Source organism: Aspergillus caelatus (assembly GCF_009193585.1).
Source record: "Aspergillus caelatus strain CBS 763.97 unplaced genomic scaffold BDV27scaffold_139, whole genome shotgun sequence".
NCBI classification, from domain to species: domain Eukaryota; kingdom Fungi; phylum Ascomycota; class Eurotiomycetes; order Eurotiales; family Aspergillaceae; genus Aspergillus; species Aspergillus caelatus.
Genome location: NW_022475402.1, coordinates 28110 through 47926, shown reverse-complemented (window position 1 = coordinate 47926; position 19817 = coordinate 28110). Strand labels below are relative to the sequence as shown.

The following is a 19817-nucleotide window of genomic DNA, read 5'->3' as shown; positions in this document are numbered from 1 at the left end:
CCGGGCTAAGACAACGCCCGGCCCAGAAACTAGTTTCTAGCGCATTTCGAGAAGAAACAAAACCAAGTCATTCATTCTTGGCCCCCACTCGTACGAAGTACTAAATTTGACAACCACATTCTGACTGGTTACTGCGTCAACAAGATGATGACAGGAAACTGCTAGACAGTCTGTTTTTAGGGCTGAAATCTGACCAGGATCCACGGTCGGCGTCCCATTACGGCTGACTACTTACTTCCGCGGAATGAGTCTGTGGAAACTAGGTAACATTGCTTCTAAATTTGATCTCAAACATACTATCCCGCGGAGATAGCGATCCATGAGACCCAGACCCGCTTCGAACTTCTCAAAACTAATCGACCAATGCAACCTTGACTTGTGCATTCCGCCCGGATATCGGAACATTCTTCGCTCCACTTGAGGCTCTATCTTTGCCCAATGACATCATGATTGGCGCGCCCTGTTTGCCAAGAGGGTCAGTCATCGGCACGCTCGTTCCGTGCTGGTCCGAATGGTCGGACTTGTTCTCCTCTCCTGTATGGAGTTAATCCGGGGTGTTTGGTCGATGGTGATAGGTCCGGTGGTAGGGCAATACTACTACGGGTGCCCTAAGGGTATGTATGTCAAGGCTGGGGATTACTGGGGTAAAGTAAGGTCCGACAGGTTCACTATAATATTCTGATTTAAATGAATGACCTCAACCACTAAGGAATGTGTGAAATATGGATTCGTACAATTGGGGTATTAATTCGTCTTGAATAGTATTTTTTTTTTTCCCTTTCTTGTTCTTTTCCTCTTATTCGTTGACTGACTCAAAAGCTGTTCGAACGCCTCCCCATTATGCTGCCGAGCTAATGCAATGCAGATGACTCCATCCCCTTTCAATTCGCAAGAATCATGTAAACACAAAAATCAGATTACCATCCACAAGTATGACAATGATGGGCAAAAAAAGCAAAGTACAGAATACGAGCTCATGAAAAACAACAACAACAAGAAGAAGAAGAAGAAGAAGTGGAAATCACTCCTCCGTGAGTGTCCACAAACTCGCACTCGGACGCCTCCATGACCGTGGTTGTTCTGAGTGACACCGGCGATGGTTCCTATCAACCGCCAAATGCTTAGGCAGATTAGAAAGCTGTCGACCTCTATCAGGAGCAACTGGCTGCACAACAGGTTTCTGCGGCACCCAGTATGACACAACCACGTTCTGACCGGCAGTAGTCGTGGTGGGCAGGACGAAAAGCGACCGAGCCTTATCCAACGGCGGGCGGATCATACGCCGCAATGATCCAGAGCCAGAGCCATAGCTGTGCCCGGTGCTGGGGATGGTGTGTCCAACTGTTGTTCTAGAATAGGGCCAGATGCGATGATGGGGGCGGGTGGTCTTGGGAGGAACGATCCCTGCAGACGCAGCATCATCTTCAAGATAGTCGCCCGAAGCCAGCGGAGTGAGAAATTGTTGTTCGAGCTGAGCCTGCTGCTCTGCGACTCGGATCAGAGGGACGTTGTGACGGGGTCCTGGTCCGCAATAAGGCCAGGAATGGCGTCTTCTATGGTGGAGTAGATGCGGCATGCCAACAACGCAGCGCTAATGCAAACTTGCAGAAGGAAACCGATTCCAATGGGAAAGAAGGCCAAATTTATAAGGTGGACTAGCGAGAAGAGAGGAACGACAATAAATAGCCAAGCCCAGGCAGAACCAAAACGCTAATGGACACCTTTGGAAAAAGGCCGGTATTGAGAACCCTCCTTAACGAAAGTCCCAAGTCTCGCAACGTCTATTCATAGCGCAATGGACACATTTCAATAGTGGTAACAAAAGTGCGTAGGCAGTCAGGATTATAAAGCAGCTCCGCCTCTATTGGTTTGGTCATGAGGCCTGCACGTGCAAGGCGCACGCGTCAAAAGGTGTAGTATACGATCGCCCGGGTGACTCGTCCGGCGACTGAAGATCCGGGGCTTGAAGACTCATAAATCGAACTAGTCCGAGCGATCACACGGAACGCGTATGTAAAATGGCCTGAATTGAGTCATCGCGGGACGAAAGTGGCGGATGAAAGCTGTTGACCAGTGACGAATAATGGCGGGAAATGTTGCAGCTTACTCGGCAGGACCAGGGCTAGAGCTGGTAGTACAATAACTTTTTTTTGGGATCGAACTTACATTCTTCAAGAAAACTTTCTGTATTTCTCTTATCGCTTCTTCTCAAACTTCATTAATAAATCTGGGGTCCCACCGGACTCTATGCGAGATTTTCGTCTCCCCAGATGGCGAGTGGGGTAACAGTCAGCGGGTGATGATGTGCAGTCTCTCGACTCCATCACAAGTCTCCCAGAGACCGTCTTCTGGCACGAGCGGCTGTCATTGCCCCTCGTTCAACTGCTGTAGTGTTACATCTCAAATATAAGTATGGTTATATTGATCCTGGAAATGACTGCGACCGAGTATGTCCATGACGTCATTCTCAGACTCTCACGCAGTACACAGTTGACAATGGGCATGTTTCCAACGATCAACATCCACTCTCTGTGACCACTGACCATCGATTTTGGTACAGTCCAATTAGTCGCTCTATGTACAAATGAACGAGGCTTGTCGGAAAGGTCTTGGGACATCGAGTATGAGACTCCATGATCGCACAACCCTACAAGTATCAAGTGCATCTTTACGCCGGGAGTAGTCGAAAGGTCTTCTTTAGGGCACCGGGAACCCGGATGCCTGGTTAGCAAGGAATCAATCAGGCTACTACCATCTATGGAATCTGGAAGCTCCACCCAGCTTCTCCAAAGAGCGTTCCCTAGAAGCTAAGTCACATAAAGCAAATCCTGAGATAGTTGATCCCGGCATGACTACTTTTCTTCTGTCGCATACCTTGGTATTATCTATTGATCGCTTTCATCCTTGTTCGTTTTGTTTATTTTTACACAAAGGTTGCTAGAAATAGACACTGTCTGTATAGTTTTTGATATATCTCCATTTCAAATCGTGGGTTGATTGATGTGTTAGTGAAAGTCCCATCATGCCAAGATATAATTTACAACCGGCGCTCATGAAGACAAACCCCAAAACCAACGCCGCACCGTATGCTAATCCCAAAATACTCTGTACTTAAACACCATAGGCGGGAGGCACAGAGTCGCATTCTAAAGCGGAAACAAAATCATGTCGGTCTAAAAGTATCACTGTTAGCTACTAGTACACACAGACACAACCAACCAAATCAACTTCATAGAGCATACCTTTAGCAGTAACAAAGTTTATCGCGATTTGCCCACCCCGTCGAGCCATATTAGGGTCTTTCGGGGCTACGGAAAGGATGCCTGCCATGTTAAGGAAAGATCCCCTAGAGTATTGCAGCGTTGAAAATTCCACTCGCGTACTATCCTTGGTTGCCTGTAGAGCACCCGGCATTACGGAGACAGTCAGCCACTTGTCGGTGACATGTTCATCCCACCGTGACGACATCTGGATGGACGCCCCTTTTCGCCATAGCTGTACTTCTGTTTCACCTTTGTTTGACTTCCTGGCCCCGAAAAGGCTTTTACCTTTAGTCACTAGGGAAACGGCGCGTCGTGAGTACAAAAGTTCGTAACCGTTGGCTAGTGAGCTCATAAAGCTACGCAGTAGCGGTTCCTCGTCGAACTCTGCTGTCATATTTCCGACCTTCTTCTCGCAATGGGAGAATGATACTGGACGGTCGGCTGGGTACAACCGGTCCACATGCGACGAAATATAATCGGTGTAGAATAGGCGGGGAAACCGGACACGTAGCATTCTGTGGTCATAGGCATAATCTGTATCCCGGTAGATATAGTAGAGGCTGCAGTATTTCCAGGTCAAACGAGATTGGATGAGCAGAATGGCCTTGTACTGCTTTTGGTCCCCAGAGGGATCTACAACGTCATAGACGTAGCCAGAGCTGCTAGGCTGATCCCAGGAAAAGCTTGATTGAGAGCACATGCTAAGAATGGCCTTTTCAAAATCTTCCACCTGCTTTTGGGACCGGAAATGCAGTCCGAGCCCAATATTAGGGCTATTGTCATCGTACATGTAGGAATACAAAGGATGGTAATTACCATCAGTTTTGCTTGACCTTTCTTGGCATGTGTCTGACCATTTTACCAAGATCTGTCCAGAGTCCGTACCGCGGCAGACTTGGACACGGCTCATGGGCATAAATAACTCAATGCATCTCGGTGCTTGCTCAGCTACCCAAGAGCTAATTACCATGCGTCGGACAGACTGCCATGCCTCTCCATATGACCTCTCCAGAATGCGCACTTCGCATGATTTGTGGATTACTGGGGGATTCATGGGTCTCATCGTGGGCGCCTTCAGCTGCTCAAACTTCTCGACTGAGCTTTTAAATAAGACGATCTCAGAAAACTGATCGGAGTCCACTGGTTCTCGCTGCCATACGGCGTCAAAGTAAGCCTTTGGCAGGTTTATGAAATACTGCAAGTCATACGCATGTTGGAAAGAGACTGATACACTCTTAGTATCGAACTGTAGCACGATAGGTTCCGAAATCTTCATGCCAGGATAACCAGAGACAGTTGCTTGCCAAATTCGTATCATTTGGGCCAGATCTTCGGGTAGAACTGCCCGGCCAATTATCAGTATTTGTCAGTTAGGTAGAGCTGCCAGCATTACTGGGTCAATTCACTTACGGTCCCGCTGCAGGCAAAGCGTGCCGCTTTGGTTGCATATCGTTATCTTAGGCTCACTTTCCCCTTCCCTTGCAGACAAAAGGAGCATATACGGGGCGCCTTTTGTTCGCATACGGAGTCTTTTGCTACCGATACCAGCGTTCACGAACGTCCGATAGAAAACCCTTTCTTCTTCATCTCCCGCGTCTTCTAGGTCAACGGTAGCCCAGCGCACATTGTTCAGACCGATTATTGAGTCACTGCCCTTCTCAGCTGCTTCTTCTGGCTGCAATGGTTCCCATATATCGATATTTTGAGACTGTATGATAGAGTATTCGGGGACGTCCAGTGAGATGAAGTGCGCGAACTCGTCTTTGATGCCCTATTGAACGATTAGATTAGGACATCCAAATTAAGTACAGCATGACTTACCTCCGATAAATCGGAGATCAGCTTCCTGTTTTCATGGGTCAGAATGGTGTGCGAGCTTGCATCAGCCAAAACAATGTCGTATAAGATATATGATGCTTTGAGGAGATCGACATAGGCTTGATCGCCTGGGGCCCAGGACCCTGTTGGTGGAGTCACACTACCTCGAGGGCCGACAAGACTCGGCCTATCTGAACTGGCAAGAGTTGCTCGAGCCTTGAAACCTTGTTAATTGTCGTCGGGTTCTATATTCTCTAATAATAGAGGAAGAGTATAATATCCAACACACCTTCAATAGCCACCACACTGCGACTCGTAGCCAATCACTTGTGTTTAGGCGCTTAATCCTCAACTCGTCTTGCACCAGGGTGTCAAAACTTCTCATAAGCTGGGGATCAGGTCGGTGGAGCTTATTGCGCGGTTCATACCGCAATGGTCGAAGGATACTGTCTCTGATTTGTACCTGCTGAAGCTGCTGCATGGCAGTTGCGACAGCACTTGTAACGGCCGTATTATCCAGATCAGATCCTGGGGACTCGGCGCGATCATCGAAAAAGGGCTCTTCTCGCAATGCTGGGTGGATGCCAAGTTGCGCACTCTCAGAGCTTGACATTCTCAAATGCCTCGACTCTGGTGTACATGAACCAGTACGTCTGACCACATAATTATGGGACATGGAACGCTTCACTTGGTCATTAATGGACGGTGAAGTAATGTTCGCTGTGGTTGCTGACCACTCAGACCCGCCAGAAGGAATCGACTCGGAAGCAGAGATACGACCATGGGTCTCAGCCGTCGGCAGGCTATTTGCTCTCATAGGGGCACTTTTTGGGCTAACACGCAGTGGCTCAATACGTAGTGACTCATCAAGCTGAAAATCACCATCTCCCGGTATTGGTGGTGTCCTCAACACACGCTGCCCACGCGACACCGTTTCCGGGGTTGACGGGAAGCTTTTCTGTTCTAAGGCATCCGTCATCGATCTCTCAATTCTTGCCAAAGTTGAACTGAACCTGTAAGCAGACAAGAACTTCAAGAAACGATTTGGGACACTTACTTGCCAATCGAGCTCATACATAAGCTAAGGTTGCAGGTATGGACCATGATCCTAGATTTCAAATCATCTATCTGTCCTCGTTGTGCGACCCATTTGACTCTTTGCCAGAATTGTTTACTATCACCCACCCCCAGATTCCTGTACTGGGCAATCAGCTCCTTCAGTTGCTGTAAAGTACTGAAGCAGGCGTTCAAACATCGCTGTAAAGTATTTCTGCGACCCTCCTCTAGATCATCGAAGAAGGATGCGTTAGAATTTACGTCATCTCGGAGAGCTCGAAGAACACCTTGCAGTGAGGCTAGTTCATTTACGAGCTGCTTGAAAACTTCGGGGGCGTCACTAGTGATAAGATAGCAGTTATGGTAAAGATCCCATGCCAGCTTTGTGAGAGTGAGGATACCGGCTGTGCTTGAATCGGGGGAATCGGCCATGGTGGCAGTTTGCTTGTCTAACGGAGTCCAATGCACGGAGCGACAATAAAACGTGTTGTAAATAACTCAACATGTGTACAGTTTAGTAGATACAGAAATTTCCCCGAAATTCATTCACTGATTAGGAGAGGATGAACTTTGACCAAGATAAAAAGATGCGATGATTCAAGAACGAAAGAGATTATAGGGCAGATAAGGGTGAGGATTAGCACAACGGGTGCCATTCGAATAGTAACCACGTGGACTGGCCCGGGTAATGAGGAAGATAGAGTAGATCAGAACTTATCTGACCTAACTTCTGGCGGGAGATACAGGTTACTGGTGAGTATCATCAGCCACGAACGCCCAGGAGCACACGGCGAAAGGTACCAAGGTCGTTTTCGCAGAGGCGCAGCAAGGCATGAAATAGTAAAAACGGAGAACACGAGCTTCTTCAAGTGCACCGTTACTCTTTGTGGCTTATCGAAGTCAGGAAATTTAGGGTTCTCATAGAGAAACGCTGGAAGCCAATGAGTGCGTGTTAGAGGCGAGTCGGCTCCACAGGAGGAGATTTCTTTGACGTCTTTCCGTCAGAGCGAACAAAGACCACAGCCCTTGTAGTTGTTGGATGCGTGATTGAGTGTATGGGGGGAGTCGGTCTGGACTTCCCTTTTCACTCCAGTTCTTCCAGATGCGGCAGGCCAAGTCGAGTGAAGTATTTCAGATCCGTAACTCGAGGATGAACTAGAATCTGGGGAGGCTGGCTCACATGAAGAGAGACCCAAGCCATTTCCTCGTGTTTGGTCCAATCAGGCTGAGATCCTCCTTGTGCCCAAAGCCTTGCGGCTGTGGAGGAAGTTTTATGCGGGGGTGTCATTCATTGTTTGCCGTCGAGGCGATCCATTGAGGACAGCACTATTGAAGCGCTCGGCTCTCGGCATTGGTTCGTGACCTAATAGATGGAAGAATATAAAGGAGACCAAAGTGTTTCATTAGGCAACGAATATGGCCCTCTCATAAATGAAGACATAGCCTTATATTATTTAGGAAAGATGGAGGCCATACTAGTATGTCCTCCGTACAAGATCGCAAAAGTGGGTCCGCAAACTAATCGAATTCCGTCACTGCCTCAGGCATAAGCCACAGTGTCGATCATTCTCACATTTTCAGGGGCCCAACCTTGAGATCAATTCACACCACGCTATAGAGATCGCAACGTCTTCAGCGTTAATCTACCGACGTGTCCATGACAGAAACTTGACATAACTACGCCTAGCTTCTCCTCCTCGTACATCCAGTTCCTCCTCACCTGGGACCTATTTTGGTGGAGGAGCATAAAAACAACAAAAGCCCAGATCGAACAGCGCACAGCCAACATGTCGACCGCCGCACCTTTCACCCTCGACGTCGCGACATGTCTTTGCATCGCGTTTGCCCTTTCCTTCATGCCAGCCGCCTACATCCTGGGTCGGGCGTTAATCCCCTCCACTCACATGCGAAACCGTATCCTCTTCTTCTGGCACGCCTATGACGCCCTCACCCACATCTTCATCGAAGGCTCATTCCTCTACGAGTGCTTCTTCAGCTACACAAGTATCCCCTCCGGATTCAACCGCCCGCCCTACTTCCTCGATCAGAAGGACCGCGTATACGGAGCTGCGTACGGAACCCGTCCCAGCTCGCGACTGTGGCAGGAATACGCGAAGGCCGATTTCCGCTGGGCGGCCGCCGACGCCAACGTGATTTCCCTCGAATTGTTGACCGTTTTCCTCGGAGGTCCCGCAGCGCTCTATGTCTGTTATCTTCTGTGGAAGGCCTCTAGCAGTCGGACAAGTGCCGCGGTAAAAGGCTCCGCGAAAGCGAAGCTGTGGTTGGTGGCGCCCGCTCTGGCGACCGCTGAGCTGTACGGTGGATTCATGACCTTTGCGCCTGAATGGCTTACCGGTAGCTCGCAGTTGGAGACGAGTAACCCGGTATACTTGTGGTTCTATCTGTTCTTTTTCAATACCCTCTGGGTGTGGGTTCCTCTGTGGGTGTTGTGGGAGGCTACCAAGGAGCTGCGCACGGCCTTCACCAAGGCTGAAGGTGCAGCTGAAGCTCGTAAGAGCAAATAAACAACAGCATATTTTTAGATTGATTGAGCAAGCGCTTGTGAAGAAAACTGTTGATTAGAGTTACAGAGTCAGCAATTTGACGCATGAGCAAAGGCGCTTATGGTTTCCATCTTTTTGCAAATGATCATGAGGATATCCCTATATATAATTAGCTTTCCAACTAGAAGCTTGACTGTGTGAGATGAAGCGAAATTGGAATTAATCTCAAATTTGGTCAGTGAGCTTCGTAGCGCCTAAAATACTGCGCTATCAGAATAGACATAGTATTCTATAATCAAGTAAATAATTAGATGAGCAGAGTAGTAGCAGGATATAAATACAATTTCAACATCTTACGATGATACCCCCTCGCCTTCTCGACCTCTGCTCTCCGTGAACTTCTGGTAACCTAAGCATATAAATATATCAGAAAGGGCAAACAAAATTAAGACATGCACCAACTTGAGATAATACCCTCAACCCAAATAACCATTCCATACTCAACAACCACTCACCAAGCCGGAATCCCATCTTTCTGCACCAACTTCCCAACATCACTATCCCTAACCCCCTCCACAACGTCCTTAATAAAATCACCCCCAATACTAGGATGTCCGCCACCCATCTCCCTAATCTTCTCGGTCAAACCACCCAAGCCCGTCGCCAGAAATCCCGGCCCAGCACCCCAGACCTTCACCCCATCCGCCTTGAGTTTATGATTCCAATCCAACATCAGCATATTCAGAGCCGTCTTACTACACCGATACCCAATAGTCTCAAAATCAACATTCTTCGGCCAACCCGCCGGCAGTGGCGGTGTCGGGAAGTAGGATTCAGCAGCCTGGGTGATCTGGGACAGACCCGCCACGAAGACTAATCGCGGATCTGCCGACTTCAACAGTAATGGTATGAAGGTGTAGGTCAAGACATGTGTACCAGCTACATTGACGTCGTATGCTTTGGTGAAGCATTCGCGGAGTGACACGCGACCTGCGAGGAACTCGCCGTCAAAGCTAGCTCCTGAATTAATTAGTACTCTGCTTTTGTAATGGGAATCTTTATATTAGTGGCCGTGGTGGGTGTAAGTGATGTACCGGCATTGTTCACGAGAGTATCAATGTGGTCATGGCTATTGCGCACTGTCTCATAAGCTGTCTCAATAGATGCATCGTCGGTTAGGTCAAGCTGGAGGAGTTCAACGCTGCTTTTCGTATTGGGGACTTCGGTGTTGAGAGCTTCTAGAGCCTTTTTGCCCTTTTCGAGGGACCGACTGCCTAGGAAGATGTGGTAGGTTGCTTTGGTGGATTGGAGTAGCGCTTTGACTGTCTCGTAGCCGATGCCGTTGTTGGCACCGGTTACTAGGACGATTTTGGATGCCATTATGGGATTGTGTGAGTGTGAATTGTATATTATTCAGAAGCTTGTTGGAGTTAGTAGTTAGATTGAAAGGTCTGTGAGGGTGTCACCTCAGGTTTATATATCTTTTCTTGAACTCCAGGAATGCTAAAACGGTAGCGGTGTATTGAGACATCCCTTAAAACCGAGGATTGGCGTATCTGAATCGGAAACATCGGTTTTTGGAGAAGTATTGCTCGATTCACAAATGATCGAATATTTATAGAAACTCAGTGTCATATTGCGGGGATACCTTAGCTCCGGTGGTTAAGCTTATATAGCTTCGCGGGTATTGCCTCTTTGGGGAATTAGCTCTGCTGCCCTATTCCCATTCAAGAGCTCCATTATTACCACTAATATAACTAAGTTCGCTAGTTAAGGGTCACCAAAGCGGCAGTATTACGCTTTTAAGTAGTGTATAAGAGCGACTGCCTTCCAATTCATGAGATCTAGAGGATGGTACCGCATCCGACGGCCAGACCAATCTAGGCCGTAGGTCAAGAGAGGACATACGACAGAGCTCGCTGTATACAAGACCATGACACTAGTATCTATTCATATATCTATGTCTATAAAATGTGCTTATTCCTGGCCCCAATTCAACTTTAACTGACCCTCGCTACACCGATACTCCAACAACTTAGGCCACACCTCCTTTACATCCAGCGCCTCAGCCAGAATGGACCCATTCTCACCACTGATAAACCCCTCCTCAACGGCATTGCGCATCCACGCCAGCAACCCATCCCAATAACCATTAATATTCAACAACACGACCCCAACACGATGGATCCCCAGCTGATTCCACGTCGTCATCTCCATAACCTCCTCAATCGTTCCAAATCCACCAGCCAGCGTCACAAACCCAGACCCAGGCCCGCCCTCCATTACCTTCGTCGCCATCAGCCGCTTACGCGTATGCATATCCGGCACGATAGTCGTGATCCCGTATTCCGACTCGGGGATCTCATCTCCATCCAATGCTTCGGAGACGACTCGCTCGGCTGCTTTGCCTCCCGCCGCCGCTGTGGGAGCTTCCTTGCTGTTCTTCGCAGATATTTTGACAAGGGCACGGGGAATTATTCCGTGAACGGCTTTGGGGCCAGATAGAGAGACTAATGTCTTTGCGATCTCGCCCATTAGACCTGAGGTGCCGCCGCCGTATACCAATTGGACATTATGTTTGTGGAATTCGTAGGCTAGGGCCCGGGCTGCTTCCAGGTGTACTGGGTCTTTCCCTGCTGTGGCGCCGCAGCTGAATTTTCCCGGGAAGGGTACTAGTTAGCTTTACTCGGCTTAGAGCTTTTCATTGTCTATTATTGGGGCTATCGTCGATCGTCGAGGAGTAGGAATGGTTGACTCACAAGACGCAGACGACGGCTGGTTTATCTTGAGTCATTTTCAACGGCACTCGGAAGATTATGTGTGTTATATGGTACGTGTATATGGATGTACAGGAGGTGCAAAGATGTATAAGGGGGAAAGGCGTACATATGGCAAGAGCATTTGCCGTAGCCTGCACACCATCTGATAATGACTCATCTTTTATGGATCGGCTCGGAATTATCGGAAGCTAGCCGATACTGGAGTCCAGCATTTCAAGCTAGTGTTCAGTAAAGAACGAGTGCGTAATCTTATTTCAACTCCGATTAGATCGTGCATGCTGTCCGATTCCGAGTAGCTTTCCATACCCACTAGGTTTATATAGTCATGTACTCCACATAGGAAGTTGTTAGTGTTAGGCATGACCATGCATTTACAACACATTGTACTTGTGTATTAGGGTATGTAAAGATTATTATGGATTCCTCTCAGAATAGACTGGCTTGAATCTGGTAATCCTATTGTTGACTATCTATACATAGAGTTAGGATATAGTCAGGTGCACAAGGTGTTGTTCACGTATTCATTAAATTACTACCATCCTATTAAATATTCAGATTTCCTGGCGTAATAAAAATAAAAATCCGAAGAGGGGATGACTGTAGATACTAGGCACCAATTCTGTAGGAGCCGTAGACCAATTTTCGTTGCAAAATTGGGTCATAATATTCATTTTCCAGATCATTAATCACAGCGGCTGTTCCGAGGATGTTGGTCTCTCTCCCCTAACCCTTAAGGCTTAAATATGCGCGTTAATATGGGGCTTTTGACGTAAGGGAAATAAGCGAATGCCAATTAGAAGCACCAATTTGACCATCGCCGTAGGTATCGGGTGGATAAGGTGGATTCCATAGCCAAAAAGGCAGAAGACCGCCTTCGGGCTACTTAGTAACTTCATCAATTAAGAAGTTAAGATGTCTAAAATTCGACTAAAAAGCTTTAACAAAAATACTTATACATTGTCATCGCGAAGAACCCGAAGACACCTCAGTAAGCTAGTTATAGCATAGTGATAACCGAGCAAGCCGCCTAAGATATTAAAAACATGCATCTGGTGGTATCACTCAAGAGTTGCACTTCTTAGAAGATGATCAAAAGTTGACGCATACGAAAGAAACAGAAAACCACCCAGCCCATGCCTGACCTTTGCCGTACCCAGCATACCATTAATTCATATAATCATAAAGCGAAAGGGTCTACTCCAGTAGAGCAACCATCAGTCTCTGGTAATCACTGCTTGTCTCACCGCGAACTCTCTCGATCAGATCCTTTCCATACCGATGGCGATAAGCGCGTTTCACCTGGTCTTTATGCGCTCTATTCCAGTGTACCCTGACAACGCGGCTCACCAATTTGACATCCTTAGTGCCCATGCCCGCCATGCAATCCTCCAATAACTCGGCGTCCCGCATGGCTGGATCCAATGCGCCACGCAGCATCTGAAGCAGAGCTTCCTTCATATGTCCCGAGAATTCCTTGTCAATGTGCTTCTCTAGCGAGGCATTGTAGCGGGCGCTGAATGCCTGGTTAATGGCGCGGAGTTCGTTGTCCGACGACCGGGCGAAGATCCCGCAGACTTCCTGAGCATTATTCCTCATACGAGCAGCCGTGGCAGAGTGCAGGGACTTTGTTTCTTCCTCGATGGTGCGCGGGTCAATTGGGAAGGATTCTTCATGGCGGTCTGCGCGAAGGATCATCCCGAAGAGATTCTGTGTTTCATATGACAGATCACTTTGGACGTCTTGCTCGAGAGACCGGCTGTATGTGCGTTCATATGCGGCTTTAATAGCTTTTAGATCCGCATTCGACCGACTCACTAGGACATCGTTAAGCAACCATTCCTTGGTGCCGATTCCCTTAACCGCTTCACGTGCGGAAGTCACGTCGTGTATCAGCGGGCCATCAATGACGGCAAGCAGGCCGTCGCGGAAGTAGCCACTCGTTTCAGATTTGACATCCTTGTATAGATCGCGACGGATATAGTTGGCATAGGTCTGGCGAATGGCGGCCATCTGGAGTGCATCGACTTTCGACAATATCTGGATGAGTGACTTTTCATCTGTTCCAAAGCCCTTCATCGCCTTACGGAGCCCATCGGCTTCGCGGGTGAAATCACCAGAGGCGATTTGGCCGGGGATGTAGCCCGGGGATGGCTGGGCCGGTGGAGCGCTGTGGAATGGCTGCTGCAAATGTTGCGATGGGTAGCCTCCTACTGGGCCACCGCCATAAGGCCCCGGCTGAGGACCTGGCGGATATCCTGCACCGACATGGGGAGGGAACTGTTGTGGGGGCGCTCCATATGGAGAGTGAGATGGAGGTGATGAGTGGTATCCGGGGCCTGGTGGGGGGTGTCCGTGCGGAGGATAGCCTGGCTGGCCTGGGGGTGCTACTGGAGGTCGATCATACTGGCCTGGATGTGCAGGAGGCGGCCGATTATATTGACCTGGAGGAGGGGGGCCGCCATAGCCCGGCTGCTGAGGGTAAGGAGGTTGTGGAAAACCCTGAGGGGCACCGTGGGTAGGAAAAGGGGGTTCTGCTTAGACGAAAAGGATGACGGTCAGCTAATTAACTATGACTCGAAGGGATTATATTGGTGCGACAAGGATACATACGATTTTGTGGGGGATAAGGCGGGTTGTACGACATGATCAAGAGTTCAAAGCTTCGATAATTGCGGTGGGGTTGTCTGCATTCGACAGAGGAACAGTGCGGGAGTTTATATATGGCAATGACGCCAAGCGGACCCGTTCGTCATCCATACTTCAAAAGGCAGGTACGAGTGTGGCGCAGTAAGGCTGGACTAGTGGGGCTGAGGCGGAGACAAGGCACATGCCGAGTTGCAGGGAATTTCTAGAAGGTCGACTGGCTGTGCATCTGCATCTGCCTACATGCATCTACCACTACTACTTTAAGTCTTGGACAACTTGTGATTTGATAATACCATGATGCAGGCAGCAGTCGAATACAAGTCCACCACTAATATTCTGTAAAATGATGCAGTACGTACATCCGTCCATCAGATCATCTCAACGTCATCATCTATGTATACATCAATCGTAAGTCGTCATTGATTTCATCAAGGTAATTGGACGTTGTTTACAAGGGATTAGGCAATCTCCCCAACAACAAAGACATGTGTCCCTGGAAACAACCCAGTAGACCCAGCATAACATCCCCAATACCAATCATCATTGATATTTTCGGCCTCAGTAATCTCCGCGCCACGAGGAAACATCAGCTCGTCTTTGACACCATTCTCAGGATACCACGGCCATAGCGCGTGAACAACGAGACCAACACCGCCATCAGGCGGGAAGCGACGTGCCGATGTTGCGTTCTGTGAGGGAGTGGTGGGCGTGGAAGGTTCAGAGTATGAGTTAGTACGGTCGCCGAGGGTGGTAGACCATGGGGCTCTGATGCGAGATGCTTTTTTTCGCCGCTCCGCTCCCTCTTTCCAACTCCAGTCCCCAGTTCCGAGTTCAGGGGATGGAACAGTACCAGAACCTGCCACAAATGTGCGTGTCACGGGTGGAGAGGCTGGAGGGGAGGAAGGCTGAAGGTGTTCGTCTTTCAACGCACGGCCGCCCACTAGGTCACGAACGATGACCCGTTTCTGGCCCTCTTCATGATCTTCAAATCCAACTACCACCATCCGATGACCTTTCAAGCAGCGCCGCCAGCCGTTATGGCCATTCTCTTTACGGATTTTTGCTGTCGCCACCAGCTTAAGGTAGCAGTTCGCACAAGTATCAAAATCACCCTCGTTGCATTGGAGACAGTGGAAGCGCAGAGTGGATGGTGGAATTTGATTGGCGCAAATGTCGCAATTCGTGGAGAAGGAAAGCACTTTCAGCGTTTCAGCTCTGGCAAGAGGAGCAGCCGAACCATTAGCTACATCACCAGGGACGGCTGGTGTCGCGGGAGTTAAGGGACTATCTGGCGTAACACGGCATATCGGTAGAAGAGCATGCGTACAGCATTTGCCTTCATTGACACATTTGTTGCAGAAACCCCAGTCGCCTTCGTTGCACTGGTTGCATTTCCAGAAGCACGTATCTGCTGACGACTGACATATGTCGCAGAAGAGCCCGGTTTGTAATCGTCGGGCGGGGTTTTCATTGGTAACCTCTCTTCCATCTCGTATGGTTCGACGGGCGGTGTCGGACGGCCGATTATACTTTAAAGACAATAGGATATGTTGTGATTCTTGTGAAGGCGTGGTAAGACCGTTAGAAGAAGCATGAATTCTGTCAAGATCTGCCTTTGCAGATACACCAAAGCCAGGCCAGTCTAGACAGCCACGTCCAAGCCGGTAGCAGCGCAGGCAAATATGGTAGTCACCATCCTTGCATAACCGGCATTTCTTGTGAAGTTCATACTGGATATTCGGCTTTCCGCATCTATCGCACGAGATAGATGGTTCAATATAATAGGTTGTGGATTGAGAAACATTAGATCTGGAGGATGAGGGCCGGGAGCGTCCTTCTGCTCTGACAGGACTGTTGGTCTCAGGCGCGAGAGAAGTAGCTGTAGGCGAATTTGCAAGGTTTTGTTCCGAGCGCAACGCGAAGGAAGCAGTTCGAGGGCTTCGCACCAATGACGAAACTGATGTGGGAGAGTCGATTGACTGTCTGGCTGGTCTTTGTCGCCGTACCTCCCTATCATTACCACCTGCCACCCATATATTAGGAATAGATTGCTCAGAAGCTGTCGCTCGACGTGTCCGTGGAGCTGAATCAGCTGCTCTGACCCGAGCAGCCTGGGAGCCCCGAGGGCGGTCGGCAATCATGTCGCTAGACGACCTTGCTGCAGGCCTCAGATTGACCTCTGACGATGAAGCGGAGCTAACAGGAATAGGCGATACTCTTTGACGGCTACCTTGATCAGATAGGCGCCGCTGATGGCCAGAGGTACCGGAGCGTGGCACGAGTGGTTCGAGTAAATATGGCCTTGATACCGGAGGGTGTGCTTGTGGACCTCGAGCACTAGAAGCGGGCTGCGATCTCTGCATCGATTGCGACCGTGCCCGAGGGCGATTTGATGCATGCGCCTCTTCCTGCGCACCGTTTCTCTGCTGTGATCGCGAACGCAGTCTATGCCTCCGTCTATAAGCATCGGCAATGCGTTCACTAAGCTCCTCTTCCTGCGCGGGTCCGAGATTGTCCATATCAATATCGTCCAATAACCCTTCTTCCAAGATTTGACGTAAGATCTCTTCTTGCATGGTTTCGGTATCCGACAAGCTTAGCAACGATCGAAGGCTCGATTGGTGTTCTATTTGTCTCGTGCGATCGGCAGCACCGGGCAATGCGCTCCGAACGTGACGTCGCGCAGCGCGTTCCTCTTCTCGTTGTTGTCGGGATTGACCGTCTACCCTTCGCCTATCCCCATCAGCACTTTCACCTCGACGAGTTCTCGATGATCGTGCCGACCGATGCTCCCTTGTTCGCGGTCCACTCTCACGCAGGCTCAGTTCACGGACCTCCTCCATTAACCTTCGGTCCTCATCATCCGACTCAGCAGTGCTGTTCTCAGGTGAAGCAACAGTAGGAAAGACGGGTTGGCCAGGTTTGTATCTTTGCGCGATTTCCTCCTTCTCAGCCTCGGGCCTCGCACGATTGGGGTTCGCAGTGAGCACCATGTCCAACAACGTAGTGACTGTGGCATTCGGCCTTGTTTCGCGAACGACGGCGCGACATGATGGGCAAGTGAATCGGACGGAGGAGGATGACCGGTGGCGCGAAGCTTGGACGGAGAACCATTCTTTCAGGCAAGAGCCACAGAAAGTATGGAGACAGTCGAGGAGGGTGAGAGGTTGGTAGAGCAGTTCTGTGCAGATCTAAGTATAATGGGCGGTCAGCAACAGTACACAGCAACTATATCTTCATTATTTTTTATCATCATAATTCTAGAATGTCCGATCTGCACCGAGGGATGTTGATGACAGCGAGTGAGCGATGACTGGGACTCCCCACGCTTTTCAGCCTAATCAAAAATCGAGCCACAGAAAGGGAAAGAAAAAAAAATAGCTAGAACACACATACCGAGCAGATCAGTTCCTTTTCAAGGTCCCCTAAACCAGGACCCCCGGTAGGTGATTCATTTGACATGGGGAGATGAAGCAAACGTCGACGGAAGCGAAGTGTATGAGGGACGGAGTAAACAGCCGGAGGTTTGGTTGGGGTTACTAGTCTTAAGGCTGGTTGTCCCACGGGATCGACCTTTTCGGCTCGAGTTAAAAATGGACCACTAGTGGCTCCACTTAGCTTCACGTTCGGAAGAGCCTTGAGAATAGGAACAACAGCCTATCGTTATCTTGCTCCCCTCTTTCCTATAGGAAGGGTCACCTGCAGGTTAGCATACAGTACAATTAACTGGAAAGTAATGACATGCTCACACATACACAGAGTAACCGTCTCTTTACTAACCAGGCCCAGCCACCTTGTGGCGTGCTGTTGGAATACCGTGTCCTGGAAATGCGCTTTTTCTGGATTCTGCGCTCGGAGCACTCATGAGTGTTGAATCACCTGTGAAATTTGCACAGCAAAAGCCGCCAAGGGGATTAAGAGGGTGTCATCGCTGGCATAAAGTGCTTCACTACTTCATCTCCAGTGGAAGCTTTGGGCGTGCAGTCATCACATCCCTCTACACAGTCCAGCCTGGAGGTCTGCTGACAATGATCATGCGTGCTAACCTCGAGGGTATGGATTGCCCAACATGCCTGAAAGAACAATCTTCTCCAACAGCACAGTGTCACTCTTGGTTAGTTCAAGCTATAAATCCTCTCCATTAATATCAACCATATGAAGGTTATTTAACAAAGCGTAGCTCACAGCACTTGTAGGCCCGTAGGCTGCCGTCACAATGAGATTTCTGATAAACTAGATCAAAGCTCATCCCCAATTTGTTTGCACACTACATACAGTCAATAACGGAGAACGGGCTGATGATGCTAAAATGTCGTATTTCAAATAAATTTACTATGTAAGGTCTTCGGATTCAATGGAGCACTACATGCCAGCTGGAGCATCTTGCTATCGAGAACTTACGGACTCCGGAAATTCTGGTATTCTTCAAAGATTACCTGGTCTACATTTATTGCAAGCCCTAGATACTCAGCACCTTGACTGGTATCAGGTGTCTGAAACTGTTATGGCCCGGTTCTGGAACCCACCTTTGGAGTGTCGAGCGCGAGTGATGGGTATTCAATTGGAACTCTCAGGGCTAAACGTTAAAGAGGGTGTGTACATATTATATTTTATAATTTTTGGTTCGCAGATTGGTCGAATAGACCAATTCCCACCATAACCTTTCCTGCGTATTTGGAGGCGGCATTACAGTGAAATAGTAGCAAGCATTATGACAAGACTCATTGGCAGAGTCACGGACCAGGCTATATATAGTTAATAGTGCAAATAACCAATTGTTTGTAAACGAAGCCGCCGTGAGACCGCTATCCTACGGTTCTCAGTAACTTCTATCCTGTCTTCTGAATATCGTGCTCCTTGTCAATATATTGAGCAGCCGCCCCCCCACCACAAAAACAAATTATAGCATGACAGTTTCATTTATACCCATCACCATTATCCAAATTCTCAAGATATCGCTATAAACCCTAGACTCGACACCCTTATCAAGGTTCAAGGCCCCAAGTATAGAAACTTAGTAGGGCCCAATCCTACCTCACAACAGTATTCCGATCATGCTGCTTCTCAACACTCTGCCCCGGCGTACCCCACAAAACAGGTATCACAGAGCCCATAAAGAAGGGAACCTTTCCGTCTCCCATCCTCCTCCTTCTGAGTTCCTCTTCTAGCTCAAAGCGTCGTTTCGCCCGCGCCTTACTCGCACGTTTCCTTGCCCTCCTACTTCTTCGCGAGTGGGCGGTCGATTCTTCTTTATGGATAAATAGTGTCTTCAGCCAGTTTAGCATTTTAGCGTGGCCTTTACGCGGCCAGGTCTGCGTGTGATGTATCTAATCTAGAGGTTTGTGCTGCTGATTCGAGGCCGTGTTAGTATGCCAAGTATGAGAACGCGAAGGTGGGGAGGGCGGGTGTTGTGTTCTACCTCATGTGATGTGATTTGGGGGTTGAGATTGGAGATGTCCTAGTTGCTGGGTAAAGGAAATGGTCCGGCGTGGGTATCTATCTTTGTGGAGTTTGTTTGATGTTATGGACGGTGGCTGTGATGCTATCCTTCAGGCGTCCAATGGTGGGGGCTAAGAATCTAAGGCAACGATCGATGTAATGTATCATCCAATCATAATCAGATGGCCATGTGGCTTGGCCAAGACACGATCTTTTATGCGAGATATTCCTGATATCGAACAGCTACTTCTTTTACTATATTATACGCATTCTGCTTTCAAGATGTACGCTAGCAATAGAGCCATGTACGT

At 48.8% G+C, this 19817-nt stretch overlaps 9 protein-coding genes across 9 annotated transcripts; 2 read left to right on the top strand and 7 right to left on the bottom strand.

Annotated features, from left to right (window-relative positions):
- Positions 1-1021: 1021 nt before the first annotated feature.
- On the bottom strand, positions 1022-1576 carry BDV27DRAFT_146898 (uncharacterized protein; the record flags this gene model as incomplete). Its single annotated transcript, XM_032070652.1, has 1 exon — positions 1022-1576. One exon carries the CDS (start codon positions 1574-1576, stop codon positions 1022-1024), a length of 555 nt encoding a protein of 184 aa, XP_031925609.1.
- A 1535-nt stretch (positions 1577-3111) lies between these two features.
- Positions 3112-6569, bottom strand: BDV27DRAFT_159671 (uncharacterized protein; the record flags this gene model as incomplete). The annotated part of the gene is made up of 6 exons (XM_032072904.1): positions 3112-3173; positions 3243-4604; positions 4674-5034; positions 5085-5297; positions 5371-6088; positions 6139-6569. The coding sequence occupies 6 exons, from the start codon at positions 6567-6569 to the stop codon at positions 3112-3114; spliced, it is 3147 nt and encodes a 1048-aa protein (XP_031925608.1).
- A 1145-nt stretch (positions 6570-7714) lies between these two features.
- On the top strand, positions 7715-8883 carry BDV27DRAFT_131358 (EXPERA domain-containing protein). The gene has a single exon (XM_032067622.1). It carries the CDS (start codon positions 7925-7927, stop codon positions 8660-8662), a length of 738 nt encoding a protein of 245 aa, XP_031925607.1. The 5' UTR covers positions 7715-7924; the 3' UTR covers positions 8663-8883.
- Positions 8884-9145: 262 nt separating this feature from the next.
- BDV27DRAFT_166104 (uncharacterized protein) lies at positions 9146-10021 on the bottom strand (the record flags this gene model as incomplete). Its single annotated transcript, XM_032074108.1, has 2 exons — positions 9146-9661; positions 9736-10021. The coding sequence occupies 2 exons, from the start codon at positions 10019-10021 to the stop codon at positions 9153-9155; spliced, it is 795 nt and encodes a 264-aa protein (XP_031925606.1). The 3' UTR covers positions 9146-9152.
- A 556-nt stretch (positions 10022-10577) lies between these two features.
- BDV27DRAFT_131354 (LOG family protein) lies at positions 10578-11511 on the bottom strand. Its single transcript, XM_032067621.1, has 2 exons — positions 11401-11511; positions 10578-11291 (listed from the first exon to the last, which is right to left on the bottom strand). Exons 1-2 carry the CDS (start codon positions 11433-11435, stop codon positions 10619-10621), a joined length of 708 nt encoding a protein of 235 aa, XP_031925605.1. The 5' UTR covers positions 11436-11511; the 3' UTR covers positions 10578-10618.
- An 846-nt stretch (positions 11512-12357) lies between these two features.
- BDV27DRAFT_131353 (uncharacterized protein) lies at positions 12358-14169 on the bottom strand. The gene is made up of 2 exons (XM_032067620.1): positions 14032-14169; positions 12358-13952 (listed from the first exon to the last, which is right to left on the bottom strand). Exons 1-2 carry the CDS (start codon positions 14063-14065, stop codon positions 12616-12618), a joined length of 1371 nt encoding a protein of 456 aa, XP_031925604.1. The 5' UTR covers positions 14066-14169; the 3' UTR covers positions 12358-12615.
- Positions 14170-14356: 187 nt separating this feature from the next.
- Positions 14357-17583, bottom strand: BDV27DRAFT_131351 (SH3 domain protein). Its single transcript, XM_032067619.1, has 2 exons — positions 17464-17583; positions 14357-17258 (listed from the first exon to the last, which is right to left on the bottom strand). Exons 1-2 carry the CDS (start codon positions 17527-17529, stop codon positions 14526-14528), a joined length of 2799 nt encoding a protein of 932 aa, XP_031925603.1. The 5' UTR covers positions 17530-17583; the 3' UTR covers positions 14357-14525.
- Positions 17584-17599: 16 nt separating this feature from the next.
- BDV27DRAFT_131349 (uncharacterized protein) lies at positions 17600-18235 on the top strand. The gene is made up of 2 exons (XM_032067618.1): positions 17600-17772; positions 17827-18235. Exon 2 carries the CDS (start codon positions 17931-17933, stop codon positions 18210-18212), a length of 282 nt encoding a protein of 93 aa, XP_031925602.1. The 5' UTR covers positions 17600-17772; positions 17827-17930; the 3' UTR covers positions 18213-18235.
- Positions 18236-18766: 531 nt separating this feature from the next.
- On the bottom strand, positions 18767-19604 carry BDV27DRAFT_131345 (uncharacterized protein). Its single transcript, XM_032067617.1, has 2 exons — positions 19487-19604; positions 18767-19412 (listed from the first exon to the last, which is right to left on the bottom strand). Exon 2 carries the CDS (start codon positions 19350-19352, stop codon positions 19098-19100), a length of 255 nt encoding a protein of 84 aa, XP_031925601.1. The 5' UTR covers positions 19353-19412; positions 19487-19604; the 3' UTR covers positions 18767-19097.
- Between the last annotated feature and the right edge of the window lie 213 nt (positions 19605-19817).